Raw genomic sequence first — 15,883 nt, forward strand, 5'->3', positions numbered from 1 at the left:
TCTCACAGGCCACTTCCTGTCTGAAGACTGTCAAAATAAAGGCCTCCTTTAAAAAATAAAAGCACCCAACATCAGAAGGTTTTTATTGAAACTAGCCGAGAGCCAGCAGAACCACAGAGGTCTGAACAGAAATCCAACAAAACAACGTGCTGACAGAAAGAAAACAGAAATAATCACTGAGGCAGAACCCGACCAGAACCAGAACCGTCAGTACCTCAGCATGACGAAGCAGCTGCTGCTTCCTGATTGGTCGACCTGAGCAGTGATGCTTTAATCTGCGGTTAATCGGTCCCAGTTGCCATGGAGACACTCAAGCCCCAAGTAGCCCCAAACACCCCGTTACCGTGCCAACCACACGGTTTTCACGGTGTCCAAAGGACGGCAGGTCGGGCAGTGAGCGCGCTCAGAGCACCGTCCGGTCAGGTGGCGTCCAGCTGCTCGTCTTCATCTCCAGCTCCGCCCACACGGTCCAGCAGCTCCTCCTGCTTGTAGCTCGGCGCATCATCCTCGTCTTGGAACAGGATGGGCGGAGCCTCGCCGGCCTTGCCCACGCCGTGCATGCGCCTCTGGTGCTGCTGCAAGTTGCCACGGCGATTGAAGCGGGCGGGGCAGAGGTCGCAGGCGAACGGCCGCTCCCCGGTGTGGATGACGACGTGCCTGGCGAGCTGCGAGCGACATTTCTTGTCTTTGCCGCAGATGTGGCAGACGAAGCTCTGGGGCGGGCGCGCCCCGTCGGCGTGCACCGCTCGCCGGTGCCTCTTCAGGTGGCTGAGGCGGCGAAAGCTGCGGCTGCAGAAGTCGCAGGCGAACGGCCGCACGTCGCCGTGGACCAGGGCGTGGCTGGCCAGCAGCGAGCGGAACCGGAACGTCTTCCCGCAGGCGGTGCAGGGGAAGGAGCTGGGCGAGGCGCCGCGCCGCCTGGAGCCACCTGGCGCATCGCCCGCCGCTGCCCTCAGGTGCACTCGCAGGTGGTGCTGCCGCAGATATCCGGGGCGCTGGAAGCCACGCAGGCAGACGCTGCAGCGGTGCAAGTTGTCGCCCACATGAATGCGAGCGTGTTCGGTCAGCTGCATCTCAGACTTCAGCCGCCTGCCGCAGACGCCGCAGGAGAACGCCGGGTCCGGCACCGCGTCCGGCGGCGGGCTGGGCTCTGCGGTGGAGCGGCTGGGGTGCAGCAGCACCTTGTGGCGCTTTAGCTGGTACTGACGGGCGAACTTGCGGCCGCAGATATCGCAGAGGTGCGGGCGCTCCCCGGTGTGAGTCTGGAAGTGGACGGCGAGCTGCGAGCGGCACTTGAACTCCTTACCACAGAGATGGCAGAGCAGCGAGGCGGGGCGGAGCGGCGGGGCGGCGCCGGAGCTGTGCGCCACGTTCGTGTGGTGCTGCAGGTCATTGCTGCGCATGTAGGCCTTGGGGCAGAGGTCACAGCGGAACGGCTTGACACCGGAGTGAATCGCCTCGTGAGTCTTCAGCCGCGACCGGCAGACAAACGTCTTCCCGCAGACGGCGCACAGCCAGGCCGGCGCCGTGGACTGGCGCTGGCGGCGCGCCGCGCCGTCCGGGTGCAGCCGACCCAGGTGGTGGCGCAGGTTGTCGCGGCGGTTGAAGCGCAGTGGGCAGAGGTGGCAGGCGAACGGCTTCTTCCCCGTGTGGATGAAGGAGTGGCGCGCCAGGCTCGACTTGTTCTTCATCACCTTCCCACACACGTCGCACACTGTGCTGTCCGGCTCCAGCTTCACCTGCTGCAGGTCGGGTCCAGAGTCCGGTGCGGAGTCCGGTTCGGGCTCTGACGGAGCCAGAGGCCGGTCTGAGGGGACGCAGAGGAGAGGACGGGTCAGATCTGAGATGGACCTTCACCCAGCAGGTTCTGGTTCTGGTTCTGATCTCACCTCCCCTGGGGGTCCAGGTGGGGTCCCCGGTGTCTTCGTCCTCCGGCCCCCCCTCCTCCTCCTCCTGCTCGTCCTCCTGGGGGTCAGGTGACCGGCGCTGCAGCCGGCCCGGCCTCCCATTGCGCCTGGCGCTCTGCGGAACCGGTCTCTTCCTGGTTCTGGTGTCGGTGGGCTCATCAGAGAGTTTGGCTGCAGGTCTGATGATCCTGGTTCTGGTCCGATTCGGGACGCAGTGCCGCAGCAGGGCACCACCGTCTGACCCGTCGGGTCGGACTGTCAGACACTGCAGCAGGTCTGCAGACGAACCTGCAGGGACAAACCGGGTTAAACTGGGCCCTGGGTTCTGACTGACAGGCTGCAGTTAGTCTGCAGACAAGCCTGCAGGGAATAATTAAGAAACAAACGTCTCTGCTGCCTCCTTGTGTGAGAAACACATCACTACACCTGGGAATGGGAACCAGTTCTTGTTTAGTTCAGTAGTTTAATTTAGCGCTGAAACGATTCCTCGAGCGATTTGAGGACCTCCATTATTAAAATTCCTTGAGGAAAATATATCTGCCTCAAAGCTTCATTAAATTATATTTTATTATTTAGCGTACCGTGTTCCGGCCGGGTCGTTACTTGGGTTGCTCAGAGCTCTCACTTCCTCCTGAGTTGTTGACGAAAGCTAACTGCTAGCAGCATAACGTCCAGTTTTCAGGTTCGGCCTTAGAGGATTTTATTGATTGATGATAATGTCTGAGTCTTTGTAGTTTTTCGGGGACCAATAAGCATCTTTAAAATGACTGGAGCTGCTGCCTGCTGGCGGTTCAGAGCGAGCAGCAGGAAGAGCTGCAGGTGTATTTCTACAGGTGAGCCGACAGACTGAACACGGCGGGCGGTTCTGGTATAGATGATTAACAAAAGCGTAGCTTTAAGAATGAACCGGAACATTTATTTCATATCATCCCGGTTGCAACAAATGTGTGGTGGAGCTCATCATGGCTCATCATGGAGCCACGTAGATGATAGATGAGCTTCTGTGACAAACAAAGGTGTTAAATCCAGTCACTAACATGAACACAAAGCTATAAATGTCTGGACAAGGTCAAAGTTCATCTGTTAAACTGACTGGAGATGAATACAGAAACTAAAAGCTGGAGTTTAGACATTTTATAAGCGTATTTGTGAACTTGCCTCTTTATTATTACATTGAATATAATATCAGATTCTTGTATAACTTTTCTTCAGGTGAACGTAGAAAGTGACCTGTAATGCGGTTAAACCGTAGTAACGAGGTTAAACCGTAGTAACGAGGTTAAACAGCAGTAACGAGGTTAAACCGTAGTAACGAGGTTAAACCGTAGTAACGAGGTTAAACCGCAGTAACGAGGTTAAACCGTAGTAACGAGGTTAAACCGCAGTGAGGAGGTTAAACCGCAGTAATGAGGTTAAACCGCAGTAACGAGGTTAAACCGTAGTAACACTGTTAAACCGTAGTAACGAGGTTAAACCGTAGTAACGAGGTTAAACCGCAGTAACGAGGTTAAACCGTAGTAACGAGGTTAAACCGTAGTAACGAGGTTAAACCGCAGTGAGGAGGTTAAACCGCAGTAATGAGGTTAAACCGCAGTAACGAGGTTAAACCGTAGTAACACTGTTAAACCGTAGTAACGAGGTTAAACCGTAGTGGCGTGGTTAAACCGCAGTAACGAGGTTAAACCGCAGTAACACTGTTAAACCGTAGTAACGAGGTTAAACCGCAGTAACGAGGTTAAACCGCAGTAACGAGGTTAAACCGCAGTAACGAGGTTAAACCGCAGTAACGAGGTTAAACCGCAGTGAGGAGGTTAAACCGCAGTAACGAGGTTAAACCGCAGTAACGAGGTTAAACCGTAGTAACGAGGTTAAACCACAGTAACGAGGTTAAACCGTAGTAACGAGGTTAAACCGTAGTAACACCGTTAAACCGCAGTGACGAGGTTAAACCGCAGTAACACTGTTAAACCGTAGTAACGAGGTTAAACCGTAGTGGCGTGGTTAAACCGCAGTAACGAGGTTAAACCGTAGTGGCGTGGTTAAACCGCAGTAACGAGGTTAAACCGTAGTAACGAGGTTAAACCGTAGTAACGAGGTTAAACCGTAGTGGCGTGGTTAAACCGCAGTAACGAGGTTAAACCGTAGTAACACTGTTAAACCGTAGTAACGAGGTTAAACCGCAGTGACGCAGTTAAACCGTAGTGGCGTGGTTAAACCGCAGTAACGAGGTTAAACCGTAGTAACGAGGTTAAACCGTAGTAACGAGGTTAAACCGCAGTAACGAGGTTAAACCGTAGTAACGAGGTTAAACCGTAGTAACGAGGTTAAACCGCAGTGAGGAGGTTAAACCGCAGTAATGAGGTTAAACCGCAGTAACGAGGTTAAACCGTAGTAACACTGTTAAACCGTAGTAACACTGTTAAACCGTAGTAACGAGGTTAAACCGCAGTAACGAGGTTAAACCGCAGTAACGAGGTTAAACCGCAGTAACGAGGTTAAACCGCAGTAACGAGGTTAAACCGCAGTGAGGAGGTTAAACCGCAGTAACGAGGTTAAACCGCAGTAACACTGTTAAACCGTAGTAACGAGGTTAAACCGCAGTAACGAGGTTAAACTGCAGTAACGAGGTTAAACCGCAGTAACGAGGTTAAACCGCAGTAACGAGGTTAAACCGCAGTGAGGAGGTTAAACCGCAGTAACGAGGTTAAACCGTAGTAACACTGTTAAACCGCAGTGACGAGGTTAAACCGTAGTAACACTGTTAAACCGCAGTGACGAGGTTAAACCGCAGTAACGAGGTTAAACCGTAGTAACGAGGTTAAACCGCAGTAACGAGGTTAAACCGCAGTAACGAGGTTAAACCGTAGTAACACTGTTAAACCGTAGTAACGAGGTTAAACCGTAGTAACGAGGTTAAACCGTAGTAACGAGGTTAAACCGTAGTGGCGTGGTTAAACCGCAGTAACGAGGTTAAACCGTAGTAACACTGTTAAACCGTAGTAACGAGGTTAAACCGTAGTAACGAGGTTAAACCGTAGTAACGAGGTTAAACCGCAGTGACGAGGTTAAACCGTAGTAACGAGGTTAAACCGCAGTAACGAGGTTAAACCGCAGTGACGAGGTTAAACCGTAGTAACGAGGTTAAACCGCAGTGACGAGGTTAAACCGCAGTAACGAGGTTAAACCGCAGTAACGAGGTTAAACCGTAGTAACACTGTTAAACCGTAGTAACGAGGTTAAACCGCAGTGACGCAGTTAAACCGTAGTGGCGTGGTTAAACCGCAGTAACGAGGTTAAACCGCAGTAACGAGGTTAAACCGTAGTAACACTGTTAAACCGTAGTGGCGTGGTTAAACCGCAGTAACGAGGTTAAACCGCAGTAACGAGGTTAAACCTCAGTAACGAGGTTAAACCGCAGTGACGCAGTTAAACCGTAGTGGCGTGGTTAAACCGCAGTAACGAGGTTAAACCGTAGTAACACTGTTAAACCGCAGTAACGAGGTTAAACCACAGTAACGAGGTTAAACCTTAGTAACACTGTTAAACCGTAGTAACGAGGTTAAACCGCAGTGACGCAGTTAAACCGTAGTGGCGTGGTTAAACCGCAGTAACGAGGTTAAACCGCAGTAACGAGGTTAAACCGTAGTAACACTGTTAAACCGTAGTGGCGTGGTTAAACCGCAGTAACGAGGTTAAACCGCAGTAACGAGGTTAAACCGCAGTGACGCAGTTAAACCGTAGTGGCGTGGTTAAACCGCAGTAACGAGGTTAAACCGTAGTAACACTGTTAAACCGTAGTAACGAGGTTAAACCGCAGTGACGCAGTTAAACCGTAGTGGCGTGGTTAAACCGTAGTAGCGAGGTTAAACCGTAGTAACGAGGTTAAACCGTAGTAACGAGGTTAAACCGCAGTAACGAGGTTAAACCGCAGTGACGAGGTTAAACCGTAGTAACGAGGTTAAACCGTAGTAACGAGGTTAAACCGCAGTAACGAGGTTAAATCCGCAGTAACGAGGTTAAACCGTAGTAACGAGGTTAAACCGTAGTAACGAGGTTAAACCGTAGTAACGAGGTTAAACCGCAGTGACGAGGTTAAACCGCAGTAATGAGGTTAAACCGCAGTAACGAGGTTAAACCGTAGTAACACTGTTAAACCGTAGTAACACTGTTACCGTAGTAACGAGGTTAACCGCAGCAGTAACGAGGTTAAACCGCAGTAACGAGGTTAAACCGCAGAGTACGAGGTTAAACCGCAGTAACGAGGTTAAACCGCAGTGAGGCGGTTAAACCGCGTAACGAGGTTAAACCGCAGTAACACTGTTAAACGTTAGTAACGAGGTTAAACCGCAGTAACGAGGTTAAACTGCAGTAACGAGGTTAAAACCGCAGTAACGAGGTTAAACCGCAGTAACGAGGTTAAACCGCAGTAAGGAGGTTAAACCGCAGTAACGAGGTTAAACCGTAGTAACACTGTTAAACCGCAGTGACGAGGTTAAACCGCAGTAACGAGGTTAAACCGTAGTAACGAGGTTAAACCGCAGTAACGAGGTTAAACCGCAGTAACGAGGTTAAACCGTAGTAACACTGTTAAACCGTAGTAACGAGGTTAAACCGTAGTAACGAGGTTAAACCGTAGTAACGAGGTTAAACCGTAGTGGCGTGGTTAAACCGCAGTAACGAGGTTAAACCGTAGTAACACTGTTAAACCGTAGTAACGAGGTTAAACCGTAGTAACGAGGTTAAACCGTAGTAACGAGGTTAAACCGCAGTGACGAGGTTAAACCGTAGTAACGAGGTTAAACCGCAGTAACGAGGTTAAACCGCAGTGACGAGGTTAAACCGTAGTAACGAGGTTAAACCGCAGTGACGAGGTTAAACCGCAGTAACGAGGTTAAACCGCAGTAACGAGGTTAAACCGTAGTAACACTGTTAAACCGTAGTAACGAGGTTAAACCGCAGTGACGCAGTTAAACCGTAGTGGCGTGGTTAAACCGCAGTAACGAGGTTAAACCGCAGTAAACGAGGTTAAACCGTAGTAACACTGTTAAACCGTAGTGGCGTGGTTAAACCGCAGTAACGAGGTTAAACCGCAGTAACGAGGTTAAACCGCAGTGACGCAGTTAAACCGTAGTGGCGTGGTTAAACCGCAGTAACGAGGTTAAACCGTAGTAACACTGTTAAACCGCAGTAACGAGGTTAAACCGCAGTAACGAGGTTAAACCGTAGTAACACTGTTAAACCGTAGTAACGAGGTTAAACCGCAGTGACGCAGTTAAACCGCAGTGGCGCGGTTAAACCGCAGTAACGAGGTTAAACCGTAGTAACACTGTTAAACCGTAGTGGCGTGGTTAAACCGCAGTAACGAGGTTAAACCGCAGTAACGAGGTTAAACCGCAGTGACGCAGTTAAACCGTAGTGGCGTGGTTAAACCGCAGTAACGAGGTTAAACCGTAGTAACACTGTTAAACCGTAGTAACGAGGTTAAACCGCAGTGACGCAGTTAAACCGTAGTGGCGTGGTTAAACCGTAGTAGCGAGGTTAAACCGTAGTAACGAGGTTAAACCGTAGTAACGAGGTTAAACCGCAGTAACGAGGTTAAACCGCAGTGACGAGGTTAAACCGTAGTAACGAGGTTAAACCGTAGTAACGAGGTTAAACCGCAGTAACGAGGTTAAACCGCAGTAACGAGGTTAAACCGTAGTAACGAGGTTAAACCGTAGTAACGAGGTTAAACCGTAGTAACGAGGTTAAACCGCAGTGACGAGGTTAAACCGTAGTAACGAGGTTAAACCGCAGTAACGAGGTTAAACCGCAGTGACGAGGTTAAACCGCAGTAACGAGGTTAAACCGTAGTAACGAGGTTAAACCGTAGTAACGAGGTTAAACCGCAGTGACGAGGTTAAACCGCAGTAACGAGGTTAAACCGTAGTGGCGTGGTTAAACGGCAGCCTATTCTACTTCAGGTTTTGTTGTTATGGGAACAGCAGAGCTTCATGTTCTCCAGTCAGACTCATGATCTTCCTACCAACCATGAGATTAATTTATCGAACACACCCTGCTGGATCATAGCTGGATCAGGTCCTCAGGCTGCAGTAGTGCAGAGGCAGAGCGTCTACCTGTGCAGGTGAGGTAAGAGAGCACCAGGAAGGAGAGAGAGAGAGAGAGCGAGACGATGTGTCTCACCTGAGTGTCTCCAGCTGAGGTTCTGACCCAACAGGTTCTGGTTCTGACCCAGCAGGTCCACCTGGACGGCCGCCTCCCTGGTCTCAGCTCTGCAGCTCTGGCAGCCCACCTCCTTCCTCGTCTCCTCCTCTTCCTCAGGACTCTCCCACTGGCAGCCCACCTCCCGTCTGCCGCCCTGCCTCAGCAGCAGGATGCACAGCTCCTGTCCTCCACCAGGGGGCTCCATAGCTGCTGCTCCTGCAGGAACATACAGCAGAACAGGAAGCTGAGGTTGGTTTCAGATTTCAGCTTCCGATTCGGGAAATGGCTAAAGGGCGATTCCACCTAATATTTCACTACTTTCCGCATCTTTAATCGACTCTTGTTTAAAAACTACAACACCTAGACACTTCAAACCTGGACTGGATTATTCTACTCTAATAGCAGAATATTTAAAACCATGTTTGTGATTTGTGAAACTTTTATCTGATTTGTGAAACTTCAATAAATGTTGATTTTACCACTTTTTACATGTGGACCACATTAGAACTGTTGCAGCTCCAGAACTACAACACCTAGAAAATTCAAACCAGGACTGGATTATTCTGCTCTAATAGCAGAATCGGAAAGCAGAACCAGAACCTTGTCAGAACCAGAGCCACTGGACAGGACAGAGAGCAGGACCACCAGTAGATCTCATAGACCTACAGAACACAGCCTGATCCAGATAACACGGCTCTAGGCTGAAGTCAGAACCAACCCAGACTGGTCTGAGGGTTTCCATCTGGACCACTGGAACTTCCTGTAACCATGGCGACGGAGGGAAGGCGCTCCACAGACAGAGCTGGACCGGAACCAAGTCCGAACCTAAACCTTCCCTGGTACTATAGCAGACTCATTAGAGGTCTGGGTCGACCACCGGATTCTACAAAACGTTCCGGGAGGACAGCCCGGTCCACAGCGGTTCGGTTTCCTCTGAACCACAACCTGCAGGCTCAAATTCGGTTCCGGTTCGTTCTAATGGAACCTATAATTTAACCGAACCCGCGAAGGATGAGCCGGTTAGCTCGATGCTAACTCACCAGGTCAGCTCACCTGACGGTCGCGAGGCCACCTCCGCAGTGTCCACTGTGACGTCACACCCGGAATATAAAGATTAAAGTCCGAACTCCATGTTCTGTTCAACACCGGCCCTGACGAACCCAACAGAATCAGAACCACAACAGGCCACGCCAGGAACCCTGCTGCTGCTGCTGCTCTTCTTCTGCCGACGCTTCCGTCTCGTTGCTGCCACCAGCGGCCGCAACGGGAACTACAGGCTTATTACATTGTTAGAAAGTTTTATTTTTTAAAAAATAATAAAAAAAATAATCCATTTAAATGTAAAAAACCCTCTTCCACTCCCATCCATTGTCCAACACGCTTATCTCTGCAGGGTCGCTGAGTTCCACACTGGAGGCCTGGAAAATTTAGTTATTTATTATTATTATGATTATTAAACAGAGAAACTTCTCCTTTGGTTATAGAAGAGGTGACCCACCTACTCTGGTACACTACTGCCATCTTCTGGGAGGGAGTAATATGTCCAAAGGCAGGTTGGTTGGCATCATTACTCTAATCTGTAGTTGTTCACGCTGCTCTCTGTTCTGCAGTGAACAGATTTTAGCAAACATCTCTGATAAATTTATGCACCTTATTCAATGTTAACATGAATAATCCGCCTGGCTGCTCTCCAATAACCGTTTTTAAAGCAGATAGCCAGCGTAACCATGGTGACGACCTGGAAAGCATCAGGAAGAAACCAAAGTTCAAAGGTCTCCAATGTATCCAGAAGGAGAATGAAAAGTTGTACCAGAACCGGTTCCAGAGATGGTACCTGATGAAGAATAATGAGGCTGCTTAGTGGCCTAGTCAAAGTTAAACTGGTAGTTTCTGTGTATTTCATACAGAACCAGGTTAGTTTTATAAAAGTGATGGAAAAACTGCGCAACTGAAGGATAGGGGTGGTTACTATGGTAACGCCAGCTCTTCAGGTGGCAGCCCACCTGAACTGGACCAGACCGGTGAACATTTAAAAACTGATGTGGAAGTGACATGAACATTCTGCAGAACCAGAACCCGGTCCGGTCCAGTCCGTACATTCAGAGACTTCAGGCAGCGTGTTCAGTTTTATTGGAATCATACAACATAAATAAAAGCTTTCATTACAGTGATGTTCTTCTCAGCACCAGTACCGAGCCTTAATTGGGTCCAGTCACAACCGGGTCAGACTCCATCCGACTGGACCACCGGCGCCGCTGCGGTACTATTGGCGGAACAGGAAGATCTTCTGCCATGATTGTCAGCCTCTGTGCTTCACAAGAACGACGACAGCGAAGGAATAAATATTCACTATGTACACTATTCACACGGACCGGGCCCAAACGGACCGGGCCCACCAGGACCAGAATGCCAGAAGTGGACCAGACCAAGGTCCAAAGTGAGGCCCGGTCCGGTCCAGTTAGTTTCAGCGATACAAAACACCAAGGAAGAAGACAGAAGATGAACACTGACCCCTGGTGTTCTCCAGGGTGAACTACGCTGCTGCAGCAGGCCGTTGCCATGGAAACCTGGGAGATGAAATGCCCCATGATGCCGAGGTCCTGGCCAGACTACATCAGTAACTGATCCGATATTGGACTCACAAGGGACGGGTCCAGCAGAACTAGAGGCTGGCCCGGTTAAATTGGTTTAGAACCGGGTTGAATGATCAGGATTAAACCGGTTTAGAACTAGTTTAATGCCTGATGTGATCCAGGTTACACAGTGTAAACATGGTTTGACCACATCACAATCGGAGGATCTTTTAATGGTTTCCATGGCAACCAGAGGTTGTGTCCACCAGTTTGAGGTCCGGCACCTGAACAGAACCAAAACCAGCAGAACCCGAGTTCCTGCGATCCGGTCCGATCACAGAGCCTCTTCAGACTGTCCGTCTCTGTCTGAATGGACGGTGTCCCACATGGCTCATAGCTGGGCCCCCAGCAGAGGACCGGTCCGACGGTCTGCAGGAAGACCGTCCAGAACCAGAAGAAGGGCTTTGGATCTGTGAGGATGGCTGGAGTTCTGGAGGAACCATTTACAACATGCATGTCTCTTTGGACTTCTATAAATAAAAACAGAAGCAGATAAAAGGAAAGGACAGAACGTCATGTCCGGTATTTGGGTCGGTGCTGGTGCAGTTCTGCTGCCAACCACAAGATGGCAGCAGAACTGATGACTCGACTTTCTGAAGACAGGACTGGTTCTGCTGAGTCACGGTTCTGATTCTGTCGTGTCAAGGTGTCCCAGTAGTGGCACGCTGTCCTGCTGCCGTTCAGGAAGACCCGGTAAGGAGGAACCGGACCTGGACAGGATGAGGTCATCGCAGGTGGGCGGAGCTTCAGTCCGAGTCACTGCCAGGTTTACGACACAAGAAAAACCAACAAGACGACAAAGAGGACAGTCAGGGTGTCCATGCTCGCTGTCCGTCCAACGAGGCAGGACACACCTTCCTCCTCCTCCTCTTCCTCCTGCAGCACAACGAGGAGGAGGAGGAGGAGGAGGAGGTGATGAAGGGCATGCTGGTCCCAGCTAAGCAGAGTTTAGGAACTCCAGAGCCACTTCATAGCAGAACTTATATTGTTCCTGTGGAGACACAACATATAATTAATATAATAAATTAATATAAAATAATTAATACATTCTAATAATATAACATAAAGCCCAGAATATATAAAAAGCCCCACAAAGTATTAAAAGAGACAACGATATTAATGACCTTTTAATAAAACATAATGCTAATAGTTTTGATAATAATGACGTTTGTCAGCCTCACCAGCAGGTCCACCATGTTGGGTTTGTTGTTTCTGAGCGTCTTGACGGCGTGGAAGACGTCCACACAGCGCTGCTGCCTCAGCATCTCACACACGATGCTGACGCTGCAGAAGACGCCGCTGCGCCCGCCGCCGTTCCTGAGGACACGGGGACATGGAGGGACATGTTGATTCCCTTTTGGAGATTTTCTGTGTGATTCTAAATTACCCACAAGTCACTGAGAGTCTGGATTGGTGCAGCTGCAGCTGAACAGATTTTCCTTTAAATAAAAAAAGAAAATTATTGTTTTATTATTTAACCCTCTTTACTATTAACAAAATTGTGGAGAAAAAAAGATCTTTTGTGTCAAAAGATATTGTAAACACAGCTGTGTGTCAGTCTGTGGGGGGGAGATGGGGCACAAAGCCTAAATCTGATTGGTCAGTTTGCTTTTGTTAATTTCACAGGTTGGCGTTTTTCTGTGAGCTAAAAATTTATGAGTGGAGTTTGAGCCTCCCGTAGTTCTAAGATCCCGCCTGAGCTTTTTACAGTGTGCGGTTCTGGCGGGTCGCCGGTTTATTAGCTTTTCTGTGGTTTTGCGAACCGATCAGCTGACGGGTCACCAGCTGGCTGACACCAGCAGATGGCGGAAAAAAAAAAACTGTCCGACAGATCGGAGGGTAGCACAAAACTATCACTGCACCTGACCTGCAAGAGCACAACCACCTCTCCAACGCGCAAAACTCAGCACAAAGCTAAACCGCAACAGACCTTTCTTTTTCAGACGATACTAAATAATAAAGACATGGAAGCAAAGCCGACCCGTGTGGTAGAGGAAAGAGGAGAGTGTTGATCACAGGTCCAGGTGGAGTCAGACGTCCAGAGGACGAGAAGGTGAAGCAACAATATTTGCTTAATTTCTACTCGACTTTGGCTAGATTAGATTCCACCAGATTAAATTCTTTAAGCCTCAGTCTTAGCGCGACGCTCAGGAAGAGGCAGATGTCAGTTAACAGGCGACCCATCAGCTCTCCAGTTCAGGAACATCAGAGAAGCTCAGGAGCCGACGACCCATCAGAACCGACACAGTAAAAATCTCGACCGGGATCCAAACAGCTCTTAGAACTACGGAAGGTTCAAACTCCTGTCATTCTTTTTTATCTTACAGAAAAAGCGCCAAGCCGCCAAATAAACAAAAGTAAACTGACCAATAAGATTTAAGCTTTGGCGTGCCCTTTGACCCCCACAGACTCAGACGTGCGCTACGTACAAGATGTTTTGGCACAAAAAATATTTTTTTCTCCACAATTTTGTTAATAGTAAAGAGGGTTAAATAATAAAAACTCCAGAAATTATTCTTTTCTTTACTTAAAGGAAAATCTCAAGGTTCTGAGAGTCCGTCCAGCTGCAGGCGCTGCTGCCCTCCGATAAAATCCTGCAGGCGCATAGTTCTGAACTTTAACCCTAGGAAAGAGTTTTATACATAAAGCCATTTATTTTAAAAGTTTTTATCATTTCCTTTTTAAAACTCTAAATATAAACAAATGTAATTACTTCAATGTAAAAACAATAAATTAAATCATTTCGTTGGCAGTGCTGCCTAATGACATTGGCTATTTTTAGAACTTGCTCTGCGGGCGACTGACAAGGTCCCCTCGGGCGACCGGGGGCCCGCGGGCCCCGTGTTGGTGACCCCTGGTTTAGAGATGATCCTAGGAAGTGACATAAGTTTTAGTGCTACGCTATGAGAGCAATCTAATACACTTCTGGGGATGTTTGCTGCATTTTCAGCATGTGAGGCGGCGTTCCTGGTGCAGTCCTGAGAAGTGATGCTCCGACTGTTAAGTTGATGACACAAAGTAAGTTATGGCATTTAGCTGTTTGTTTATTCTAGATTCAGTTTGTTATTTGTGTAAACTGCAGGAGGGCGGGGACTCAGAGAACCTGCTCAGCCTCCGTATTTTTACCTGCATCTGTCATTGCTGAGTTATTGCAGCAGATACAGTGATGAAGGCAGGCGCTGCCAGCTGCTGCCATTGTGTAGGGATTTTATCTGCCACATGATGGCGCCACAGAGCCTCTTCTGTTAGTCTGTTGGTGGTTTTTCTGCCTAATGATGTAACCTTTACGCGAACTGAGTTATTTGTGTATGTTGTGGATTTACATGCACATGTGGATGGCTGAGTTTATTTCTTATTAGATATTTTTGTTTGAGTTTGTATTAGTTGAACCTCTATTGCTGTAATATATTAGCCTAATGGCAATTTATTTGTTATTATATGTATATATATATTCCTTTATTTAACCAGGTAAACCCCGCTGAGATCTAGATCTCATTTTCAAGAGGGACCTGAACAGAAATTTGCAATACATAGCAACCTGGTTACAAGATAAAACCAATGAATACATATGCACAAGTATAAAACAATAAAAACAATTTAAAAACAATAACACTGTTTCATAGAATCTTGTTGCCTATCTTTAAGAACTGATCGAAATAAGTCCAGTCAAATCATTTCCAACATCTTAAGTTCAGACTGCAGCTGATTCCAGGCTGTGGGGTAAAACACTGAATGCCTGTTTCACTGTTTCAGTTCAAAACGTGGAACATGCAGAACAATAATGTTATTGGAGCGAAGAGAACCGACAGTTCTATGTAGGAGAGTGAATAAATATGCTGGGGTTGGACCGAGTAAAGATTTATACATCAGGATCATTCAATGATTGTTTCTCCATTCACATAAAGGAGCCAATCAGCTTTTGCCTACAAATCACAATGATGTGTCAGACGTCTACTACCGGTTATAAACCTTAAAGAGCAATGGTACACAGTATTTAATGATTGAAGACATTTGGTCGAAGCATTCATATATAAAACGTCTCCATAATCCAAAAGTGGCAGGAATGTTGCTGCTATTACAGACTGTTGGCAACTCTGAGCATCAAGACAAATAAACCAGTTAAGGTTTGGATCTCATGTATCCTGTATGACCGAGACACCATGACCTGACCTGACCTGGTCTGACCTGACCTGACCTGACCTGACCTGACCTGGTCTGACCTGACCTGACCTGACCTGGCCTGACCTGACCTGACCTGACCTGACCTGACCTGGCCTGACCTGACCTGGCCTGACCTGACCTGGCCTGACCTGTCTGACCTGGTCTGACCTGACCTGACCTGACCTGACCTGGCCTTCTGCAAATACCTGGGAACCTCAGCTAGTAGTACTATACTACTGTGTAGTAGTGTGTAGTAGTAGTACCGTGTAGTAGTACTGTGTACTACTGTGTAGTAGTACTGTTTACTACTGTGTAGTAGTACTGTTTACTACTGTGTAGTACTGTGTAGTAGTACGGTGTAGTAGTACGGTGTAGTAGTACTGTGTAGTAGTACTGTGTAGTAGTACGGTGTAGTAGTACTGTGTACTACTGTGTAGTAGTACCGTGTAGTAGTACTGTGTAGTAGTACGGTGTAGTAGTACTGTGTACTACTGTGTAGTAGTACCGTGTAGTAGTACTGTGTAGTAGTACTGTGTAGTAGTACTGTGAGTAGTACGGTGTAGTAGTACCGTGTAGTAGTACTGTGTAGTAGTACCGTGTAGTAGTACTGTGTAGTAGTACGGTGTAGTAGTACTGTGTAGTAGTACGGTGTAGTAGTACTGTGTAGTAGTACTGTGTAGTAGTACGGTGTAGTAGTACTGTGTAGTAGTACTGTGTAGTAGTACTGTGTAGTAGTACTGTGAGTAGTACGGTGTAGTAGTACCGTGTAGTAGTACGGTGTAGTAGTACTGTGTAGTAGTACGGTGTAGTAGTACTGTGTAGTAGTACGGTGTAGTAGTACTGTGTAGTAGTACGGTGTAGTAGTACCGTGTAGTAGTACCGTGTAGTAGTACGTGTAGTAGTACTGTGTAGTAGTACGGTGTAGTAGTACTGTGTAGTAGTACGGTGTAGTAGTACCGTGTAGTAGTACGGTGTAGT

The 15,883-nt window shown here is 48.2% G+C and overlaps 2 protein-coding genes across 8 annotated transcripts in view; both read right to left on the reverse strand.

Annotated features, from left to right (window-relative positions):
- Window positions 1-66: 66 nt before the first annotated feature.
- LOC111606263 (endothelial zinc finger protein induced by tumor necrosis factor alpha-like) lies at window positions 67-9,344 on the reverse strand. Of its 2 annotated transcripts, none has more exons than XM_023326664.1 (4): window positions 9,165-9,344; window positions 8,091-8,327; window positions 1,890-2,195; window positions 67-1,807 (listed from the first exon to the last, which is right to left on the reverse strand). In XM_023326664.1, exons 2-4 carry the CDS (start codon window positions 8,314-8,316, stop codon window positions 420-422), a joined length of 1,920 nt encoding a protein of 639 aa, XP_023182432.1. In that variant the 5' UTR covers window positions 8,317-8,327; window positions 9,165-9,344; the 3' UTR covers window positions 67-419. The 2 variants fall into 2 exon arrangements, with proteins under 2 accessions (XP_023182432.1, XP_023182433.1); XM_023326665.1 differs by having other exon boundaries at window positions 9,152-9,344.
- Window positions 9,345-10,224: 880 nt separating this feature from the next.
- The window catches only part of LOC102227121 (receptor-type tyrosine-protein phosphatase mu-like), a 76,351-nt gene continuing 70,692 nt past the window's right edge, over window positions 10,225-15,883 (reverse strand). For all 6 annotated transcript variants that reach the window (XM_023326114.1, XM_023326116.1, XM_023326117.1 and 3 more), the window contains 2 exons: window positions 11,926-12,061; window positions 10,225-11,735 (listed from right to left, as the gene is read on the reverse strand). In XM_023326114.1, the coding sequence (XP_023181882.1) occupies window positions 11,682-11,735; window positions 11,926-12,061 (190 nt within the window). In that variant the 3' untranslated portion in view covers window positions 10,225-11,681. The remainder of the gene's footprint in view (window positions 11,736-11,925; window positions 12,062-15,883) is intronic.

The sequence above is a fragment of the Xiphophorus maculatus genome, chromosome 21, assembly GCF_002775205.1.
Source record: "Xiphophorus maculatus strain JP 163 A chromosome 21, X_maculatus-5.0-male, whole genome shotgun sequence".
NCBI classification, from domain to species: Eukaryota; Metazoa; Chordata; class Actinopteri; order Cyprinodontiformes; family Poeciliidae; genus Xiphophorus; species Xiphophorus maculatus.